Source organism: Meriones unguiculatus, chromosome 20 (genome assembly GCF_030254825.1).
Source record: "Meriones unguiculatus strain TT.TT164.6M chromosome 20, Bangor_MerUng_6.1, whole genome shotgun sequence".
NCBI classification, from domain to species: Eukaryota; Metazoa; Chordata; class Mammalia; order Rodentia; family Muridae; genus Meriones; species Meriones unguiculatus.
Window position 1 is genome coordinate 20,217,468 of NC_083367.1, and position 17,721 is coordinate 20,235,188.

At 43.8% G+C, this 17,721-nt stretch overlaps 1 protein-coding gene across 2 annotated transcripts; it reads right to left on the bottom strand.

Annotated features, from left to right (window-relative positions):
• Positions 1-1,911: 1,911 nt before the first annotated feature.
• Positions 1,912-17,415, bottom strand: Tnfaip3 (TNF alpha induced protein 3). 2 transcript variants are annotated; one of them, XM_021664208.2, is made up of 10 exons: positions 17,274-17,415; positions 16,907-17,090; positions 13,321-13,630; positions 9,478-9,668; positions 8,473-8,620; positions 8,146-8,316; positions 6,515-6,695; positions 5,450-6,312; positions 4,560-4,729; positions 1,912-4,009 (listed from the first exon to the last, which is right to left on the bottom strand). In XM_021664208.2, exons 1-10 carry the CDS (start codon positions 17,309-17,311, stop codon positions 3,725-3,727), a joined length of 2,541 nt encoding a protein of 846 aa, XP_021519883.2. In that variant the 5' UTR covers positions 17,312-17,415; the 3' UTR covers positions 1,912-3,724. The 2 variants fall into 2 exon arrangements, with proteins under 2 accessions (XP_021519883.2, XP_021519884.2); XM_021664209.2 differs by lacking the exons at positions 16,907-17,090; positions 17,274-17,415 and adding an exon at positions 16,671-16,738.
• Positions 17,416-17,721: the final 306 nt, after the last annotated feature.

Sequence of the window (17,721 nt, forward strand, 5' to 3'; positions counted from 1 at the left end):
TTATGGAAAAAAATTGTCTTTAAGGCAAATCAAAGATATACTATAATTTTCCCCTACTTTGTGTCTTGGAGCTGGCCATGAAGGCCATGTTTGCTATTAGTGCCTTTTCTTATTAATGTGACCAAACATCCAACAAGAAGCCGCTTAAGTCCTGAAGGGTTTGTTTTGGCTTACAGTCTGAGAGGATACAGTCTATCATGGTAGGGAAGTCTTGGTGGCAGAAGCATGGTCACATGCAATCAGAAAGCAGAGCAAGATGAAAGCTGCTGCTCAGCTCCCATTCTCCTTTTTATTCAGTTCAGGACCTCAGTCCATGGACGGTTCACCTACACTTAGGGTGGGTCTTCTCATTTCTGTGAGCCCCGTCTAGAAACTCCCTCCCTAGCAGACGTGATGAGAGATTTGTCTCCTGAATAATTCTAGATTCTGTCAAGTTGACAATCAGGTGTTAAACATTATATTCTCATCTTAAAGGGTGTCCTGCTTCATGCCTGCAAGGAAAGAATGCTGTTCAAAAGTAAAGAATGTTAGGAATACACAGGCATTCCTGGGTCTTTCCACAAGATCTGTTAATATTAGGTTGATTCTTTTTGTCCCACCACAGATCTTCATGATTATCTTTGCTTTCATCGTGCATATAGCATATACAGTGAAGCATACATAAAACCCTGGAGAGCAAGGTTCAAAATGCTTCCCTATAGCTAGACACATGGAGGTGAGTGAAGGCAGTCAGCCTAGAGAAGGCCTGAATGGTCTACACTAGATACTGAGCTGATTGTTACTATTTATCTGTATCCATTGCGGTATTCTTCATAATGAAAGAACAAATATGCTTCTCTGACCTCAATGGCCACTGACAAAATTAATCAAGTCTGAGGAGGAGGATCTATGGAAACTCTTATTTCCGTTGGGGCTCGGAACTGGCATGTAGTGTGTGGGACTGAGCCCTGAACTTCAGTAATCTGATGCTGTCTTTGAATGGTGTCAGTACTGAGTCAGAGGACTCCACTGCAGAACTGAGAGCTTTTGTCACCTGGTGGAGATTGTCCCAATGTTTTTGGGTGATCACAGAACCCTATGTGGATAATTATGGTAAAAGAGGCGAGCAGAGGAAAATACTTCATTTTCCACTGGGGAAGTTGATAACTCACCAGCTCTGGTGGTTATCATAGCCAGGCTAACTTATCTGCTCTTCTTGACAAAGGAAGCAACACACTAATCTTTCTCCTTCCTGATTTCCTTCTTCCCTGTCACTCTCTCCTTATTGTTTCATTTCTCTCTCATGAATGCTTCAGCAGGAGTCTCCAGAGACGTGGTACTGCACCTGAACAGGAGTGTGTTGGGAGAGAAGCTCTGCCACATCCATCTGGCTTCTGTGTCATTGCTATTAAACCCAAGGCCTGTGCTTGAGTACATGGCCTTATTCTCATGCACTGATCGATTCATGTGTGTGTACACATGTTCTTGTGTGTGTGCGCATGTTGTGCCACCACATCTGCCTTGTACATAGGTGATAGGGATTGAACTCAGCTCCTCGTGCAGTAAGTGCTTATGGACTGAGCCATTTCTTCAACCTCCTGATTATTTTTCAGAAGTTATCTCTATTTCCATAGATAAGAGTTGACCCATGGTCCAGTATACATCAGTCTTCACATTTGAGCCTATCGTCTTTACTTAACTTTTTAAAATTTTATTTTTTATTAAAAATAGTTTATTCACTCTGTATCCCAACTGTAGCCCCTCCCTCAACCCCTCCCAATCCCACTCTCCCTCCCTATTCTCCACCCATGCCCCTCCCCCAATCTGCTGATAGGGGAGGTCCTCCTCCCCTTCCATCTGACCCTAGTCTATCAGGTCTCATCAGGAGTGGGCCCATCTTCTTGTAATGCTCATCAGTAGAAAACATCAGAATTTGTTCTTAAATAATTTATTTTTTTAATGTTGCCTTTTGTGAAGTTACAGTTCTTTTTAAGATACTCTGAAGAAATCCAAAAAAGGTAGATTTTATTCTTTGAAAGACAACTAAATGTGCAAATTTCACATACTTTTTATAAGTATAAATAATTTTATGGTTTCACATTAAGAATGAAAGTATCAATAGACACAAAATATCAAGCTATTAACTTTAAAAGAATTATATAAAAATGCTGCACTGTATCTGACATCTTTGGAAAAGAAGGACAAAGACGTATGTCAGGGAAAGACACATGTCAGATATGGAGATAAAAGTCTATGTAGAGTTATTTATCATAGTCCTCTTGAGATTCTGGGTTAGACCCCAGGATTTCCACTCTTACCTCTACAGAAATAATGTCCTTCCTTATATAAGACTAAAGCACACAGAGAAGCTGCAATCCAATGGCAGAAACCTCCTCATCCCCATGACTACTGTCTTTGTTATCCCAAGGCTGGAGTTCCTATCTAGTATCCCAGGGGTACAGCATTTGCATAGTAAGTAAAGATCACAAAAGGCCACATATTTCTGTGCCCCTTCAGCCCTGTCACTCCATTTCTATCTTTTCTTCAAAGAGGTAGGATACTTAGAAGCATTTATAGAAGACAGACAACAATTTCTTCTTGTGCAGCTGGGGAGTCATATGAAGCATCAGACCCTAAAGGCTTGATTCATAAAGCAATCCCTTCTTTGCTAGGGAGGCAACAAGGACAGAGCAGACAACTTCCCCATCACATCCTGTGGCCAGGAACTCACCAGGTTCCCAGAACACAGTGGAAAGTATATCTGTTATTCCAAGAGAATACTGCCATTTAAATAAGTTTGAAGTTCATAATAAATAAAGTAGAATGACGATTCCCTTTAAGAAGGCAGCTCATTGAATTCACACAACAAGCTGTATACACAGGGGTGACCTGACAACCAGAAAATAGGTTATTATTATTAGGTCTTCCTGACTGCCTCTAAGGAACCATTTTGTTGTTTAAAAAAAATCCCTCATACATAATGATAAGGGTATTTTGCATATATACACATTCTGATACACACCTCAGTCCAAGCTCATCTCTTTGGAACTGAAGACTACAATGACCAATGGTGGCCTGCCTTGCTACTAAGATATTCTGCTGTCTAGAAGGTGCATACAGTCAAGAGCAGCTTGCTTTATCTCTGTGTGAACATGTTTCAGCAGCCTCGGGATCACAGTCTGTGTGCGGTTCTTTCCTCAAGGACCTTGGAAACTGAGTAGGCAGGTAGGGAAACCTACTGACTGCAGATGTGCTCTGCCGATGTCCAAATTCCCTGAGCTTCCTCCAGCATCCTGCGGAGGGCCTTGGCACTCTGAGGATTCAACCTTGGCTCTCTGAGAAAAGTTTCCAGGGGGTAGTAAGATGGTTCCAGGCTCCATCCCACCTTTCTACATGCCTTTCTTCCTGTTTTCTAGCAGGTAAACACAGGAACTGCTACCAGTCCTATCATGCATTCTGTGTCTAGAGATCTCCACAGCCTCCTGGTAGATGAGCAGCAACAGCTTCAGGCTGAACCTAAACTGCCGGTCACAAGGTCTACTCTCAGCCCACCTGGGCAGAGTCTTGGTTACTAACCTGATGGTCATGGCCATGATGAAGGAAGAGCTTATCTTGCCTCCTTTGCTCACAGACACTTGAAGCCACTGCCCCAGGGCCCACCCTTCCTGTGGCTGTCTGGGGTATAGCACCACTCTGGCTGGCAGTTTGAGGACCCATCTTGTTGGGTCAATCTACTTGCTCACACTTAGCCATACATCTGCTTGAACTGGAAGCACTCGTTGCAGTAACCGTTACACTTGGCATTGCCGAAGTGATCACAAGCAGGGGCCCGGCAGCGCTGTTTAGGGGGCTCTTCAGGACTGGGCTCACCCCGGTGGGCCATAGGTCCCACTCGCTGGCTTAGGTGCTGGCACTCCATGCAGAGCTCCTCACTGCGACAGGCCAGGATGTTCTTGCAGGAAGCCCGGGCACATTTGGACCTTGAGGCTCCCTGTGTGGTTTGAGGCAAGTCTCTCCGCTGGCTGGATCTCTGAATGGGAAGAACAGAGAGAGAGAAAGGTGTTACATTTATCAGGAGACCAGAGGGGGGATTTCAACTAACAGTAGGGATGAGAGAAGTGTGCAACTGAGGACCCAAAGCTCCCTACCAATCCCAGCAGAAGCTGACCACCCTCCAAGGGAAGGTTTGTCTTTCTTTTCTTTTCTTTCTCTTTCTTTATTTTTATTTTTATTTTTTTATTTTTTGGCAGTATACAGAAGCATCTGGGATCCTCTGGGTAAAGGATTATTTGAGAAGTCTGCTGCTCCTTCAAATCTAAAATGTCTCTTAATCCTTCCTGGCTTTTGGGTACTTGCTAAGGTTGCACTGTATGGCTGACTATATTAGCTTTTCAGAGTAAATTCTAAATGAGCTTAGGCCATACAGTTTGTCCACCTCAGAAGCCAACAAAATGTGGCTGTCTTTCCCAGGCTTTCTCCCAGCAGCCTTTTTAAAGGAGCCTTTGTCCTAAGGAGACAGCCTGTCTGTCACAGACGAAGTGGCTGACACCAGAGGGGGCACATTCCACCGAGTGTCTCACCAGTTGTTCTTCAGTCCTTTTTGCTTCATGAAATCTCTGGTTCTGAGCTTCAATGAAACACTTCTGACAGTATCCTTCAAACATGGTGCTTCCAAGCGTGCCACATTCCCTGCCCAGGCATGGGATGTTGTTTTGGAACCTGGGGGCTTTCCCAGAGGCAGCGACAAACTCTACAAAAGAGTGGATGCTATTCAGTGTCACATCCGGATTACCATGCACATACAGACAACAATGTTAGAGAAGAAATGGGCTCTCAGCATAGATGATAACAGCCTTAAACATGTACTTGAGGTCAAACTTGCAGTGAACATCTTTGGCTTTACTGATCTCACGGATCACCAATCAGTCAAAGAACAAAGCAACAGGCATTAACTGTCTACTAGCTCTTTGAATTAGAGCTTCCTAAGTTATAATGTTTACTGGTATTAGTAAATACTTCTTTTCTCTTACTACCCCTCTTTAGAGCATTTCAGCAAAGTTGCTGAAGTCTGAACTATACATGGATGGACATCCATAGCCTTAGTAAAACCAGCCCACAGTTTGGTATGTCAGCACATGCCTAAAATCCGAGCACTCAGGGCATAGGAGCAGACAGATTGCCAGAACCCTGAGGCCAGCTTGGGCTACATCATGGGTTTATCTTGGGCTAATGTGAATTACATCTATAGAGTACTCTTGATGGAGGGCACAAGGAAACTAGAACTGCTGTAATGAGATAGTGTCTACTGCTTTCAGGTATAACAGCAGAGCAACAGTAACTGTCCCCAACTACCACCCTATGGAAAGGTGCAGTGAGACGTAGATTCTCTGACTGCTGAGGTTACTTTCTTGACATTCAAGGCCCTTTCTAGGCAGTAGCTACTGCAATAGGCAACTATGATTTCACTCACGTTTATTTTCTCTGTATTCGAGGAAACACAGCGTGCAAAAGCCCTTTCTTTCTGGAGTCCCAAAATACATGCAGCCAGCTTTTCTGCACTTGCTTGTCCCCGTTCTGTCTCCTGGAGTTCGTGCTGCCTGGGAAAGGCAGCCAGAGGGGATGTCATTTCCAGTTTGGTGGCAAGAGTGTGGGGTGAGACTTTGGATGAGTTGTGAGGGGTCAGACTTGGAGCGTTGGTGACAGGAGGGAGGGACACTGGAAGTGAGGCTGGAGAAGGGCTCTGCTGTAGTCCTTTTGAAACAGGTACTGCAGATGCCATTAAATGTCCGAGTGACATCCTGATGGCAAGCTTGGCACTTACCAGGATCTGCAGTATGGCTGACATTAAGCTGCCGGGCATTGTGGCAACGCTCACAGAATCCATTATGCTGCACATTCAAGGTGAAAGGGCATCCAGGGCTCCTGCACTTCATTGCAGTGGTCTCGCTGAACAGAAAAAGGCTGGGTGCTGTGGGTGGGGCCGAATGAGGTCCTCCAGCTGCTTCTTCAGGGCTCCAACCCATGCCTGGGAGTCCTTCAGGGCCCAGCTTTGAGTTCAGCTTTGGGAGTTTGCTCTGGTTTTTTTGGTGCCTCTCTGAGCATTCATGGCATAAAGGCTGAGTGTTCACAGACATGAAGAAAGGACAGTTGGGTGTCTCACATTTTATATCCATGAGTGATAGCTGGGGTGTGGAAGGTTCCAAAGGGGTTTGTGCATGTGCCCCTCTCCTGCCCTCATCATTACTTTCCTGCCATTTCTTGTATTCATGTTGAACAAGTTCAAAGTAATCATCTACCAGATTTATTTCTTTGGGTAAGTTAGCTTCATCCAACCTAAAGGGCAAACAGGAAAATAAGTGGTGACCCCAAATAACACAATACTTTACATCATTAGCTCCTAGAACATATTTCCAGAATGCAGTCCATGGCAGTAACATCACAACCAGAACCAAATGCAGGCTTATGACACAACGTAGTCAGTACACTTACTGTCATGTTCTCAGGTCAAGAAGGCAAATCAAAGGGAACTGCTTACTTTGCAGCACTGATAAGGTGAGTCGTGCCATGGTCCCAGCCTTGCACAGGAATTTCCATCACAATCAAGTACTCCTTTAGAAGCTTTTCCTTCATCTTGTTTTCAGGGTCTGTCAAAAAGTGAACTTTTAAGTCTTCAAATCTTCCCCGGTCTCTGTTAACAAGTGGAACAGCTCGAATTTCTGAAGGAAAAAAAAAATGTGTGTGAGTAAAACATTATCCTACTAAATGATGCTGCACATATGATCATATAATGATTCAAATTTAAAGACACTCAAAGCTTACAAAGAGTAGAAAAGTATCACCCAGTCACACTTAAGTCCAAACAAGAAAACAAACTGTGGTAAACTCTAACATAAAACAAGTTGTTTCCAGGGAGCTCACAGAATAACAAGGGACCTAGCACTAGCAGACTGCTTTTAAGCAGGGATTTTATTTGTAATTTTTGTATATTTGTTGTAGCCAAAAGGCTGAGAAGTGATTTTAGTTTTTGCTTAGAGTACAAAGATTCTGTCCTTTCTTTTGAATACACAAATATAAATGGACTTTGGTTGTATTTGAGCTTTTATGTCCTCTCATTCCTCCCTTTCTGCTGTGCCCCTCCTTTCAAAATCGTCTGCCTTTTACTTTCATGTCTTTTATTCTGCACCCTTCAAATAAACATCTAGATTCCATATATGAGACAAGATATGTTTTTCCCCAAGTCTGTATTATTTGTTTAATGTGATTATCTTCTGTATCATCTTTTTTTGAGCAAATGACAAAATTTTCTTTTTTCTTATGGCCGAATAAAACTCCATTGTGTCTGTGTATGTATGTATATATATATATATCACAGTTCATTCATCCATCCACCTGCTGATGGTCACCTAAGCTGATTTTGTCACCACAAAAAGGAGACAGTAGAAATGCCCTGCTTAAATTCTCATGCCTCCCCATCTGATCTGAGTCAATGTCAAGTCAAGCATGTCATTTAACCTTTCTGAGTTTCCATGGCCTCATCATTAAATAGGACAACTCATGTCAATATCTCACAGGGATGCTATGAGAACGAAATGAAAGAATGTTGCTTAGAGTGCTTAGCACAATGCTTATTATACACTAAAGTATTATAATGATAGCTAGCCTGACAAACATCTGCTTGCTCTGTGCTAAATATGATACTGAGGCTCTGTATACCTTAATTCATCATGTAGTAATAATAATAGGGGTAGAAGTATGCATACATGACTGTCCAACCCATGCTTATCATGCTGAAAGTAGTTCCTAATTCAAACTAAAAAAGATGGGGGAGGGGAGTATATTTTCTGATACTGCATTACTGTGCCAATGTGTATGACTCTAATCTGAAAATCTCAAACTTACAAATCTGACTGGACTTGGGAGCATTCAGATTTCTGATTAAGGATGCTGAAATGGCAACATCTATATAAACATTCAGGACATGTAAGACTCTGAAATCTGAAATGATATTGGTTCCAATCATTTCACATAAGGAATATTTAATCCTCCATGATTAAGCAAATGACAAAATAACAAATGTAAATAAAACAATTTTAACTGGGAACAAAAGAACAAGCCTGGAACTCTAGGATCCAAAAGGGTTATGAATATGAACTGATGTTTTCTTACCAGGTCCACTGTCCTTCAGGGTCACCAGGGGAACAAAGTGCTGGCTGTCATAGCCAAGGACGATGGGATATCTGTAACAGTCCTGCGCAGGCCAGTGGAGAGGCAGGTAAATCCCACCCATTTTCAAAGGAGCAAAATTGGAACCTGATTCCAAACTTCTTAGCATTTTGTCTGTTAATGAAAAGAGAAAACAAGATAAGACGCTAAGATGAGGGTAACTTTCAAGGAGTCCCCTCCACTGTTAACGGAGGGCTGCAGGGGAGTGCTGTTCACCCTCACAGCTGCACTGAGCCTGGGGAACCAACAAGAAACTCTGAGGCAAGTCACCTGAAATGACAATGATGGGTCTTCTGAGAATGTTGCTGAGGACAAATATGTGGATTTCTTCCAGGGAATTATACTGAAGTCCACTTCGGGCAGCAGGCGTGTCTGCTGATGCCATTTTGACCAAGTTGTCCCATTCGTCATTCCAGTTCTAAGGGGAGAGAAAAAAAGAGGAATAAAAGAATGGATTAACAAGTAACTCAGATGTCACTCTGTATTTGTACAAGTAAACTCCATTCATTCTTCTCCTTCATTGAAACAATCATTCAAATGTTTACCCTCTCCCCAATTTTGATTTTCTTCCTTTACTTTTTTATATGCAGGGCAAACTCAAAGCTGCTGGGAGATACAGACAGCATTTGCTTTCAGAAAAATCCTCTTCTAGGGGTAGGGGAGTGGGGTAGGGTGCTGAGTATAGCTCAGTTGGGAAAGTGCTTGCCTAACATGCATGGAGTCTTAGGTTTAGAACCACATAAAGGTGCAGGCCTGAAATCCTAGCACTATGGAGGTGGAGGCAGAGAGATCATCTTCAGCCACACAGCAAGCTCATTTTCTGCTACATGGTGGGTTTAAGGACAGTCTGAGCTACATGATATCTAGCTCAGAAAACAAACAAACAAACAAACAAAAACCCACAAGACATTGAAGCACTTTCTTCTATTGTTTCAGAATCTTTCCAGCTTGTGACTGAAGATTACGAAGTACAATCTTCCCTAGACTGGCTAACTCAGCTGAGCGAGCAAAGTCAGGGAAGTGCTCAAAAAAAGGTAGGAAGACCTGTCATGACAAAGAGATGCACACCCAGGTATCTGCTGCTCCCCAGGCCACAGAGCAGCGAGTGGCTAAAGCTCAGAATTAACCTCACAGAAGGTTCTTGGTGTTCTCCCTGAGTGTGCACTGCTTGGCATAATTCATCTGACTACTAAATCATATGTTCCTCAGGGAACAGGGACTGGCCCACAGTATTCTTTGTCCACGATAGGGCTGTTACACAAGAGCAAACCATACCCGAGTGTCGTAGCAAAGTCCTGTTTCCACAAATTCCTGAGATTTGAGAGACTCCAGCTGCCAGCGGAATTTAAAGTTCCGTGTGTCCGTCTCCTTGAGGGTGCTGCAGAGGGCCTTCCTCAGGACCAAGTCAGTATCCTGAACACCCCACATGTACTGACAAGCTGCATGCATGAGGCAATTTCCATCACCTGAGGACAGAAGGGAGCGATGAAGAGCAAAGTTAAGCAGCTCAAAGTGACTGTCCTTTGACAGTTTTCAAGATAAATTAAGCCTACTGCTGGGAACGGCACTGTTGGCTCTTAATCAAGGGCCAGCTGATAAATAATCCATAAGAAAACTTCTTTTTGTTCTTCTGTTTAATGCATGGTACCAAAAGGAGGAGGAGTCAGATGACTACCACTGTAGCATGGCTCTGATGCTCTGGAAGACTTTGGGAACATTCCTGAAAGTCTCTTCTTTTCCATTTTGTGGGGCGGAGGGCACCGGCTTATGAACTCTACAGTTCTTTCTTCCTAGCAGTCTTTGGCTTGATGGCTAAGGCCCTGGTACTACTACTCTCTAGTTCTAAGGAAAATTTTACATCCAGGGCAACATACACACCCGGAAGCACTACGGCTACTAGATAGGGCCTATCTGGCTATGACTCAGTGATAAATGACTTGGCCATTCCACTTTAGCTTTCAGGACCTGGGAGTTTCCTCTCCTAGCTTATAAAGCAGGATTGACAGTCCAGTGAATTATGAGAACCTGCTTGTAAGCAATTGTAAAGCCCTTTTTAAAAGTGTTAAAAGGCAGGCAGGCATGATTGTGCATGCTGGTAATTCTAGCATTTGGAAGGCAGAAGCAGGAGGATCAGAAGTTCAAGGTCACCCTTAGCTACAGAGTGAATTGATTAATTAGCTTGGAGTACATGAGAAACTGTCTCAATCAGTTAATCAATTAAAAAAAACATTAAAAATAAAAGTTATAAAGATGTTGACATTTAAAATGATTCAGTGTTTGGGGGTAGCACTTTGAGAAAAAGACACTAATTCCATTAATTTGTTACCTTTCCAGGATAAAAGTCATAATTCAGCAGACTGTATTCTTTCAGTTTATACTTTTTTTTTTTTTCAGTTCTGGACACTGAACCCAGGGCCTCAGGAATGCTAGGCAAGGGCTCCATCAGTGAGCTACATCCAGTCCTAGACTGCATTCTTTTTCGTGTCCCAAACAGTAAACATTTGGGAGAATCATTTAATATAAAATAGTCAACTCTTCATTCTCCTTTGGAAAACAATACATATTTTTAACTTTTAAAAAGTGTGTATGTGTCTATGTGTGTGGTGTTTACATTATTCTATCAATAAAGGAATGAAGCTATTTGAAATTCCATCAAATCCTAATTATCGTGAAATGTAAACAACCTGTCAAATACATGTCGCGGACCAGTATTCCTTCAGTGTGCTTGCTTCACACAACTCGCTGAACTAATGAACAAAAAAGATTACTAGAGCCTAGTGCCTAGGCTGAGGTGTGGCAAGGACTGCATTCTGTTGAAATTTCCCCTTTGCAAAATCTAGAGCAAAGATAAGGCTTTTTTTCTTCTTCTTCTTGGGCTTACTTTCAGTTCTTTATTGAGATGCACCAGTATAAAATTCCCTAAGTAACATGTGGAATTCCCCAGTGCGAAGATATTTGACTAGCAATTGAGCAACAGTTGTTGTACGTTTTGTTCTGGTGTGTAGACATTTACACTGCGAACTGCACCCTGGACTTTCCAAGTGGGTGTGGCCAGGCTGAGCTGGAACAGGGCTACTCACTATACAAGTGAAATTGCCGTGGCCAATAGTCGATGGAATTTTCATGAAGTTTCAATTTTATGCCACCTACTCCCTTCCTCATTCACCACAGTCTCATATCCTCAAACGCAGGCTTTTGAATCACCCCCTCCCCAAACAGACTTGCCTTTGAAGAAAACCTCCTGGAGGGGAAGGATTTTTTAAAAGGAAAGAGATGATGCTATAATAATCATTTGGGCAGAAAGGCACTTGTTCCCTCACTTCCTCACCTTAAAGGTCTTTTCTTTCTTTTTCATAATTTTAAGAACGTTTCCTCAAAGCAGGGAAATTAGGATTCTGAGGCCTCCAAATCCATATTTTCCCCCCAATATGCTACTAAAATATCTTTGCTTTTGTAGCTTTATTTGTAATGTGAATCCTTGCTGATTTGAATAGCAAAGAAATTGTTTAGCATATACATTGTATTTTTTCTTCAGACAGGAAATTAGATATTTCCTCTGTTAATGAGATACTATATAATAGCTACCAATTCTGTGAGTGGCAAATAAATTTTTCTCTACTCCATTTCTAATTCTCTCAACTCCATCTCTCTTTTTGTAACAAAATGGGACACAGTAAAAACCACAAACTGTCAGGTATATAAGCCCCTTGATGACAAGGTAACATAATTATCTACTTCTAGGCATCACTTGACTTAATGCCAAGAACAATGTAGATAATCACTGTCTCCAGTTTTCTTTCGACTCTATTTCTAAGAGTCTAAGCTTCATAAATATAGGGAAGATCTGCAGGTAATATATAAGAGTCCCCAGAATCAAAATAAACAAAACCCAACATCAACCCATCACGGAGCTACTCAAGTCAAGAACAGCCAAAGTTAATGTACCAATTAAGTTATTAAGCTAACATTCCTAGCAACAACTGCCAACAAGGATTTTCTACTCTTGGATGTATTATTTTGACCCAGATAATTTAGTCACTGATATAAGAAAATGAAAAAAAATAAACATTATCCTTCCTAGTAAAAGAAAAGAAAGGAAGAAAGGAAGGAAGGGAGGAAGGAAGGAAGGAAGAAAGGAAGGAAGGAAGGAAGGAAGAAGGAAGGAAAGAAAATGAGATTGTGCTAGTACCTACACTCTAAGTATTTAATTGATCTCATACACTCTGTTCTTACAATGCTAAATGCCTACTACACCCTAAAGGCAGAATTCTGTAACTGCTGAAACAGTATCATTGGATGTTTCTGCCAATATTCTTATTCACAGGACATGATTTTAAAAACTTGAAATAGAAAATAGTTATCAGTGGTAAAGTTCTTAATGTAAGAAAAGGCAGAAATCTGACTGTTTGATACAATAGGTGTAGATGCCCCTTGATGACAACATAATTATCTGCTTTTATACTTCGCTTGATTTGATGCCAAGAACAGTGCTGAAAAGCTGTGCCTCTCATTTGCTTAGGCAACAGAACCAAGGTAAGGAAAGCAGAAACAAAAGCATACCCTGTCCTTAACATCACTTGTTTGTGAATCGAGAAAATGTCATCAACCCGGGAAGAGCAAGGACATCACAGCATTTTTTTCTATTGACAGTGGCAAACAACTGCAATTCCAGTTTTCAGTACTCTACTTTCCTTCTGAACTAAAAACCTTTTAAGGTCTTTCCATTCTGGCCAGTAAAGGACATTTTATAGATGATTAGGAAGATTAATCTCCCAATTGGGTCATGGGGTTTAGAAATGCATTCCACAAGACTTCATGCCCTCTGTACCCTAACACGCACACACTTAGAAAACACCTTAAATAAAAACATTCACCAGCTGGCTGCAGTGATGCACACCTGTCCTCCCAGCACTAGGAGGATGGAAGCAGAAAGATCACAAGTTTGAAACCAGCCTGGGTTACACAATGAAATCCTACCTCCATACAACGGGAGATGCATCAAACACATTTACTGCTGTAACTTGTCCCTTACAGAGTGTCTACAGGCGTCTGTTTAATGCCATTAAAAAGCACTGCCAGAAACAGCCTCCTAGGCTGGAGGAAAAGAGCAAGCCTTACCATTGGTTTTCAGAGCCACAAGCTTCCTGACTTCACGACACCAATTCAACTTCTTCTGGCTTTCCAGGGAAGCCTGGACACTTCTGTCAATAAGCGCCTTGTGGATGATCTCCCGAAACTGTGGGCAAAACTGACATGTTCTGAACATCTCCAGCGTGTATCGGTGCATGGTTTTAAAATGATGGATGATCCCATTGGTAGGTTTGAAAATGTCTTCTGGAGTTCTCTCTCGTATCTTCACAGCTTTCCGCATATTGCTCAAATACAAAGCCTGAGGAAGGAGTTGTTCAGCCATGGTCCTTGACGAGGCCTGAAGAGGATGGGGAAAAGCCCATTCCGTTAGCCTGCCTTTAACACTGCTCCCATATACCTGTCTACAGGAAACCCCAGTGTTTGATCTTGTCATTACTCTAATCTGTAGGTAAAAGATCTTAGTCACCTCTACTCCTAGGATACTAGCTGGCCCTGAAGATTAACTCACACTGGACTGTTTTAAGTTACATCACTTTTAAAGATTAGTCTAAACAAGAGAAGGAAGGCGGAGCGTGGGTACTGAGGAGGAGGGGAATAACCCATGCTTTCAGTAACATTTGTCAGGGAGCCAAGTCTGTCTCTCAGCGACAGGTACTACTCCACAAAGCCAACCTCAGATGCCTCTGATGTCATTGATCAGAGTTCCAAGTCTAGACTGTTTTTGAAGACCACCACCATTCAATCCTTACTCATGACCCAAGTCTAGATTCAGGTCATTCAAACATCCCCTTCTTGATGCTCCAAAGACAGCAAATATTTTATGGAAATCCCATGTGGCATCTAGCCGCTGCCTGGTATTTCCTCTTTCATATTGGCCCCAAAGAAAAGTTATAAATACTTGGTTCAGAGAGTTTATGATATCCATAAGGAGTCAACACCACGTTGTTTTAAAACCAACAACAAAATAAAACTTCTTTTTTACAAGATGCTTTACAATCTTAAAAGTAAAGAAATGTCAGCTTTACTTCAGACCCTGTGGCTGAACATGACACAAGACAAATGAGCAGAGTGACAATGAGGTACACCACACCTCCCAGACAAAAACAAAAACAAAAACAGATGCCAGAGAGCTCTGTGATTTCAACTCGAGTAGACCAACTATTACCGCTGCCCTTCCAGGTAGCAAAGCTCAGAGACAGCTCCCCTCCTTCCTTCACCCTGAAAGACCAAGCAAGGATGGAGGAAATGAGATCTGGAAGCAAATAGGAAAGATATCTTGGCTAGGGTACCACTCAGGACAAAGACGAGTAGCCCCATGACCACGCAGGCCAGTTGTGCAAGCATATACACTGATGCACAGCGACACCCTTCCAGTGTGGAGCAACCGTGAGCCAGTTCTGCTTCACTGTCCCCGTGGACCCTCAAGAGGGCACTTGGCCACACATCCTAATTTCCTAGAAGACAGCAATGATTTAGAGCACCTAGCAAGTTTTCATAGAGAAGCTTAATATCATCCAGGCATCATGCTATCCTCCAAGGCAAACTCACCAGATTAAAAAGGTGTTAAGATGATGCAAGAGGGAGAAGAGATCTAGAGATTAGACTCCCAGGTGGGGTCTGGGTTCTTTTAAGCCTGATACAGTGGTCTAAATTGTTGTGCCTGCTGGAAAGGGAGAAGCTGCTACTAGGAATTTGCGTTGGAATTCTAAATGCTAGCTAAGGCCTAGAAATCATTCTCTGTGTCCTTGCAACTGGAATTAGGCTGAAACAGATATAATTAAACTAAATTACCATACATACATACATCTCCTTGGCAATGGAGTAATGGTCTCTTTTACAATGTCATTACTCCATCCAGCCATCCAGCCGTCCAGCCATCCACACAGCCAGCAATGCCAGACTTACTATTTAAGGCCAATCCCTGTGCTTGATGCTATAGCTAAAAATGACTTCATTCCCAGCCTTGATAACACACAAACACTAGGTCTGCATCTAAGGCAATGAAGGTAAGATACATCTCACATCCAGCAGACACAAGGGCTTAGCTTTGCCTAGAAGCCAAGTCTTCCTATTTCCAATACCCATCCCTTGTTAGTCTCCTAACAGCAGCCCTGAGGCACAGTGCTTGCAGCTCTCAGTAACAAACAAGAAGGCAGGAAGTGTTTTTATGACTATTCTGTTTTGCTCTTCTGGACCTAAAGATCTTTTAGTGTAGATCTAAAATGTGGGTGAAGGGTTCTCTAAGCCATGTAAATATCTGCTAGCCTGCTATGATCCCATCCTTAGACTCTGCCTCTCACTGCCTGCAAGGAGCCTATTTAAAACAAATCTAAACCACTACCCAAGTTTCCAGTTCTTGGATTTCCCCACATTTAGAGAATAAACTTTCCTGACATATTATTGTAATGTCTTATGGGTAAAAAAAAAAAAATTACACCATTACACTTAACTTTTAAAAATATATTTGTTACCTCACTGCCTTACCAATAAATTTCCCAATTTTTGTCACTGGATCAATAAGATTCTACAGAACTTACTCATCAAAGTCTTTCCCCCAGTTTTATTTTTCCACTCCGAAAAGATTTTCTTTTTTTGTCTGCGATGTGAAAACTTACGTATTATATATCAACAGATACCTCAGGCAACTGTTGGGAAGTACCCCTTTAAAAAAACCATAAAACGAATTACAAAAGGTCCAAGAAGCATCTCAGACAATGAGAATGGAGACCTGATTGGCTGCTCAATAGTCTGGAACATCGTTGTACAGAAGACTAATTGACAATGACCAACTCCAAGAGGTGCCCCCACAGACACTTGACCAGACTAGCTTTCCAAAGAAAGATCAGAGACCAGGAGAACTCAAAACAAAGCACGCTCCAAAAGGAGCTCTTCATACCTCAGCTTTCCTGAGAGGCCAGGTGGCAGGATGTGGGACGACCCGGACTGACAACCCACCCAGTCTGAGTGTGGGTCAGGGCTACAGGAGAGCGTTACAGGCCACCTGAAGTGGAGTCCCCAACAAGCAGGCTGGAGACCCATTTCTGGGTAGTAGAACATGCATACTTTTCTTATTCTGCTGCAATTAGGGGCCGAAACCTCGCAACACGCCCCCGGACCCCCGAAACCCTCCTCCCATAGATCACCCTGTCTGTGGAAGCTGTCTCCAGAAAAGTTCCCTGATAGAAGCCTCCAAGTGGGCTTGGGGGGCCTCTGAGAAACCCATCCTCTGTTGGCTAGTTATGCACGACAGGCGATGAAACTCCAGCGCGGTTCTGCAAGGTCTACGTGCCTACGAGCATGCTGCGCTTGCTCTCCAAGAGCGGGGAAGAGAGGAAAAAGCAGCAAACCGCTCAGGAACACACGACCTAAGTACCCACCCGAAGGGTGACTCCTCAGCAGGCAGCTGCAGCTCAAGCCACCCTGCAGGATGGGGAAGGGACTAGTCTGCCGGAGAAACCCGGCGCTGTCACCTAAACAACCGGCACCGGGTCCTCAGCTCTGGCCAACAAAACCCACGCTCGGGGACCCCCGCGGAGCCGGGCCCCACGCGGGCTGGCCGCGCACCCCGCATCCTGCCGGCCGGCCGCGCACCCCGCCGCCGGGCGCCGCTCACCTGCTGGGGCCGCGCGGAGCCGTCAGTCTGTGCGCGCGCCGCAGCCGAAGGTCGCGCTCCGGGTCGGGGTGGGGGTCGGTCCGAGGCGGAGCCCCATGGGCGCCCGCTCCGGCTCGCCGTCTGTCTGGGGGTGTGCGCGTCTCTCGCCGCTCGCCGCTCCGCCTCCGGCTCCGAGGGCTGCAGACTGGGCAGTTCCCTTTTTTTGCCTTTCAGTTGTATGCCTCGCCACAGGGGATTTCCGAGGGACTTTCCAGTCACGTGACCCCCGCGTGGCCGGGAGCCGGCCGGCAGGGGGCGCTCGCCGCCGTCCGCCCCCCTCCCGGAGAAACTCCTAGGTCCCGCCCCGGGGTGTCCCCGCGTGAGTCACCTGGGCATTTCGGAAGCTGCCTTCCACGTCATATCCATGTGGAAATAGCGGTGGTGGGAACTGGAAATGCAATAGGTTCTTTTTCTGTAGCTTCTTTTCTGAAGAAAGTCAGCTGTGAAAAGGAAGGGAAATTAAAGAGAAAGAAAACCCTAAAAACCACCCGGACACACAGGACCTGAGGCCTGAAGCCGGCTCTAAGTCTGGCCTGGGCATGTGATGGGCACTTAAGAAAAAGCCCTTGGCAGGGCCCTGAAGGGAATTGAGTCAAAAAGCGGCAGGGTTCTCCAAGCCCTCGGTGAGCTCCAGGCTGAGTGCAGTGCAGAGTGACATCAGACCTCATGCTCCAGCAGCTTTTGAATTACGGGGGGCAAGGTCAATTTCAGAGAGAATTAGATTTACACACACACCCTCCAACACTCCATTTCTCTTATTCCCGTGCTCCCAAGAA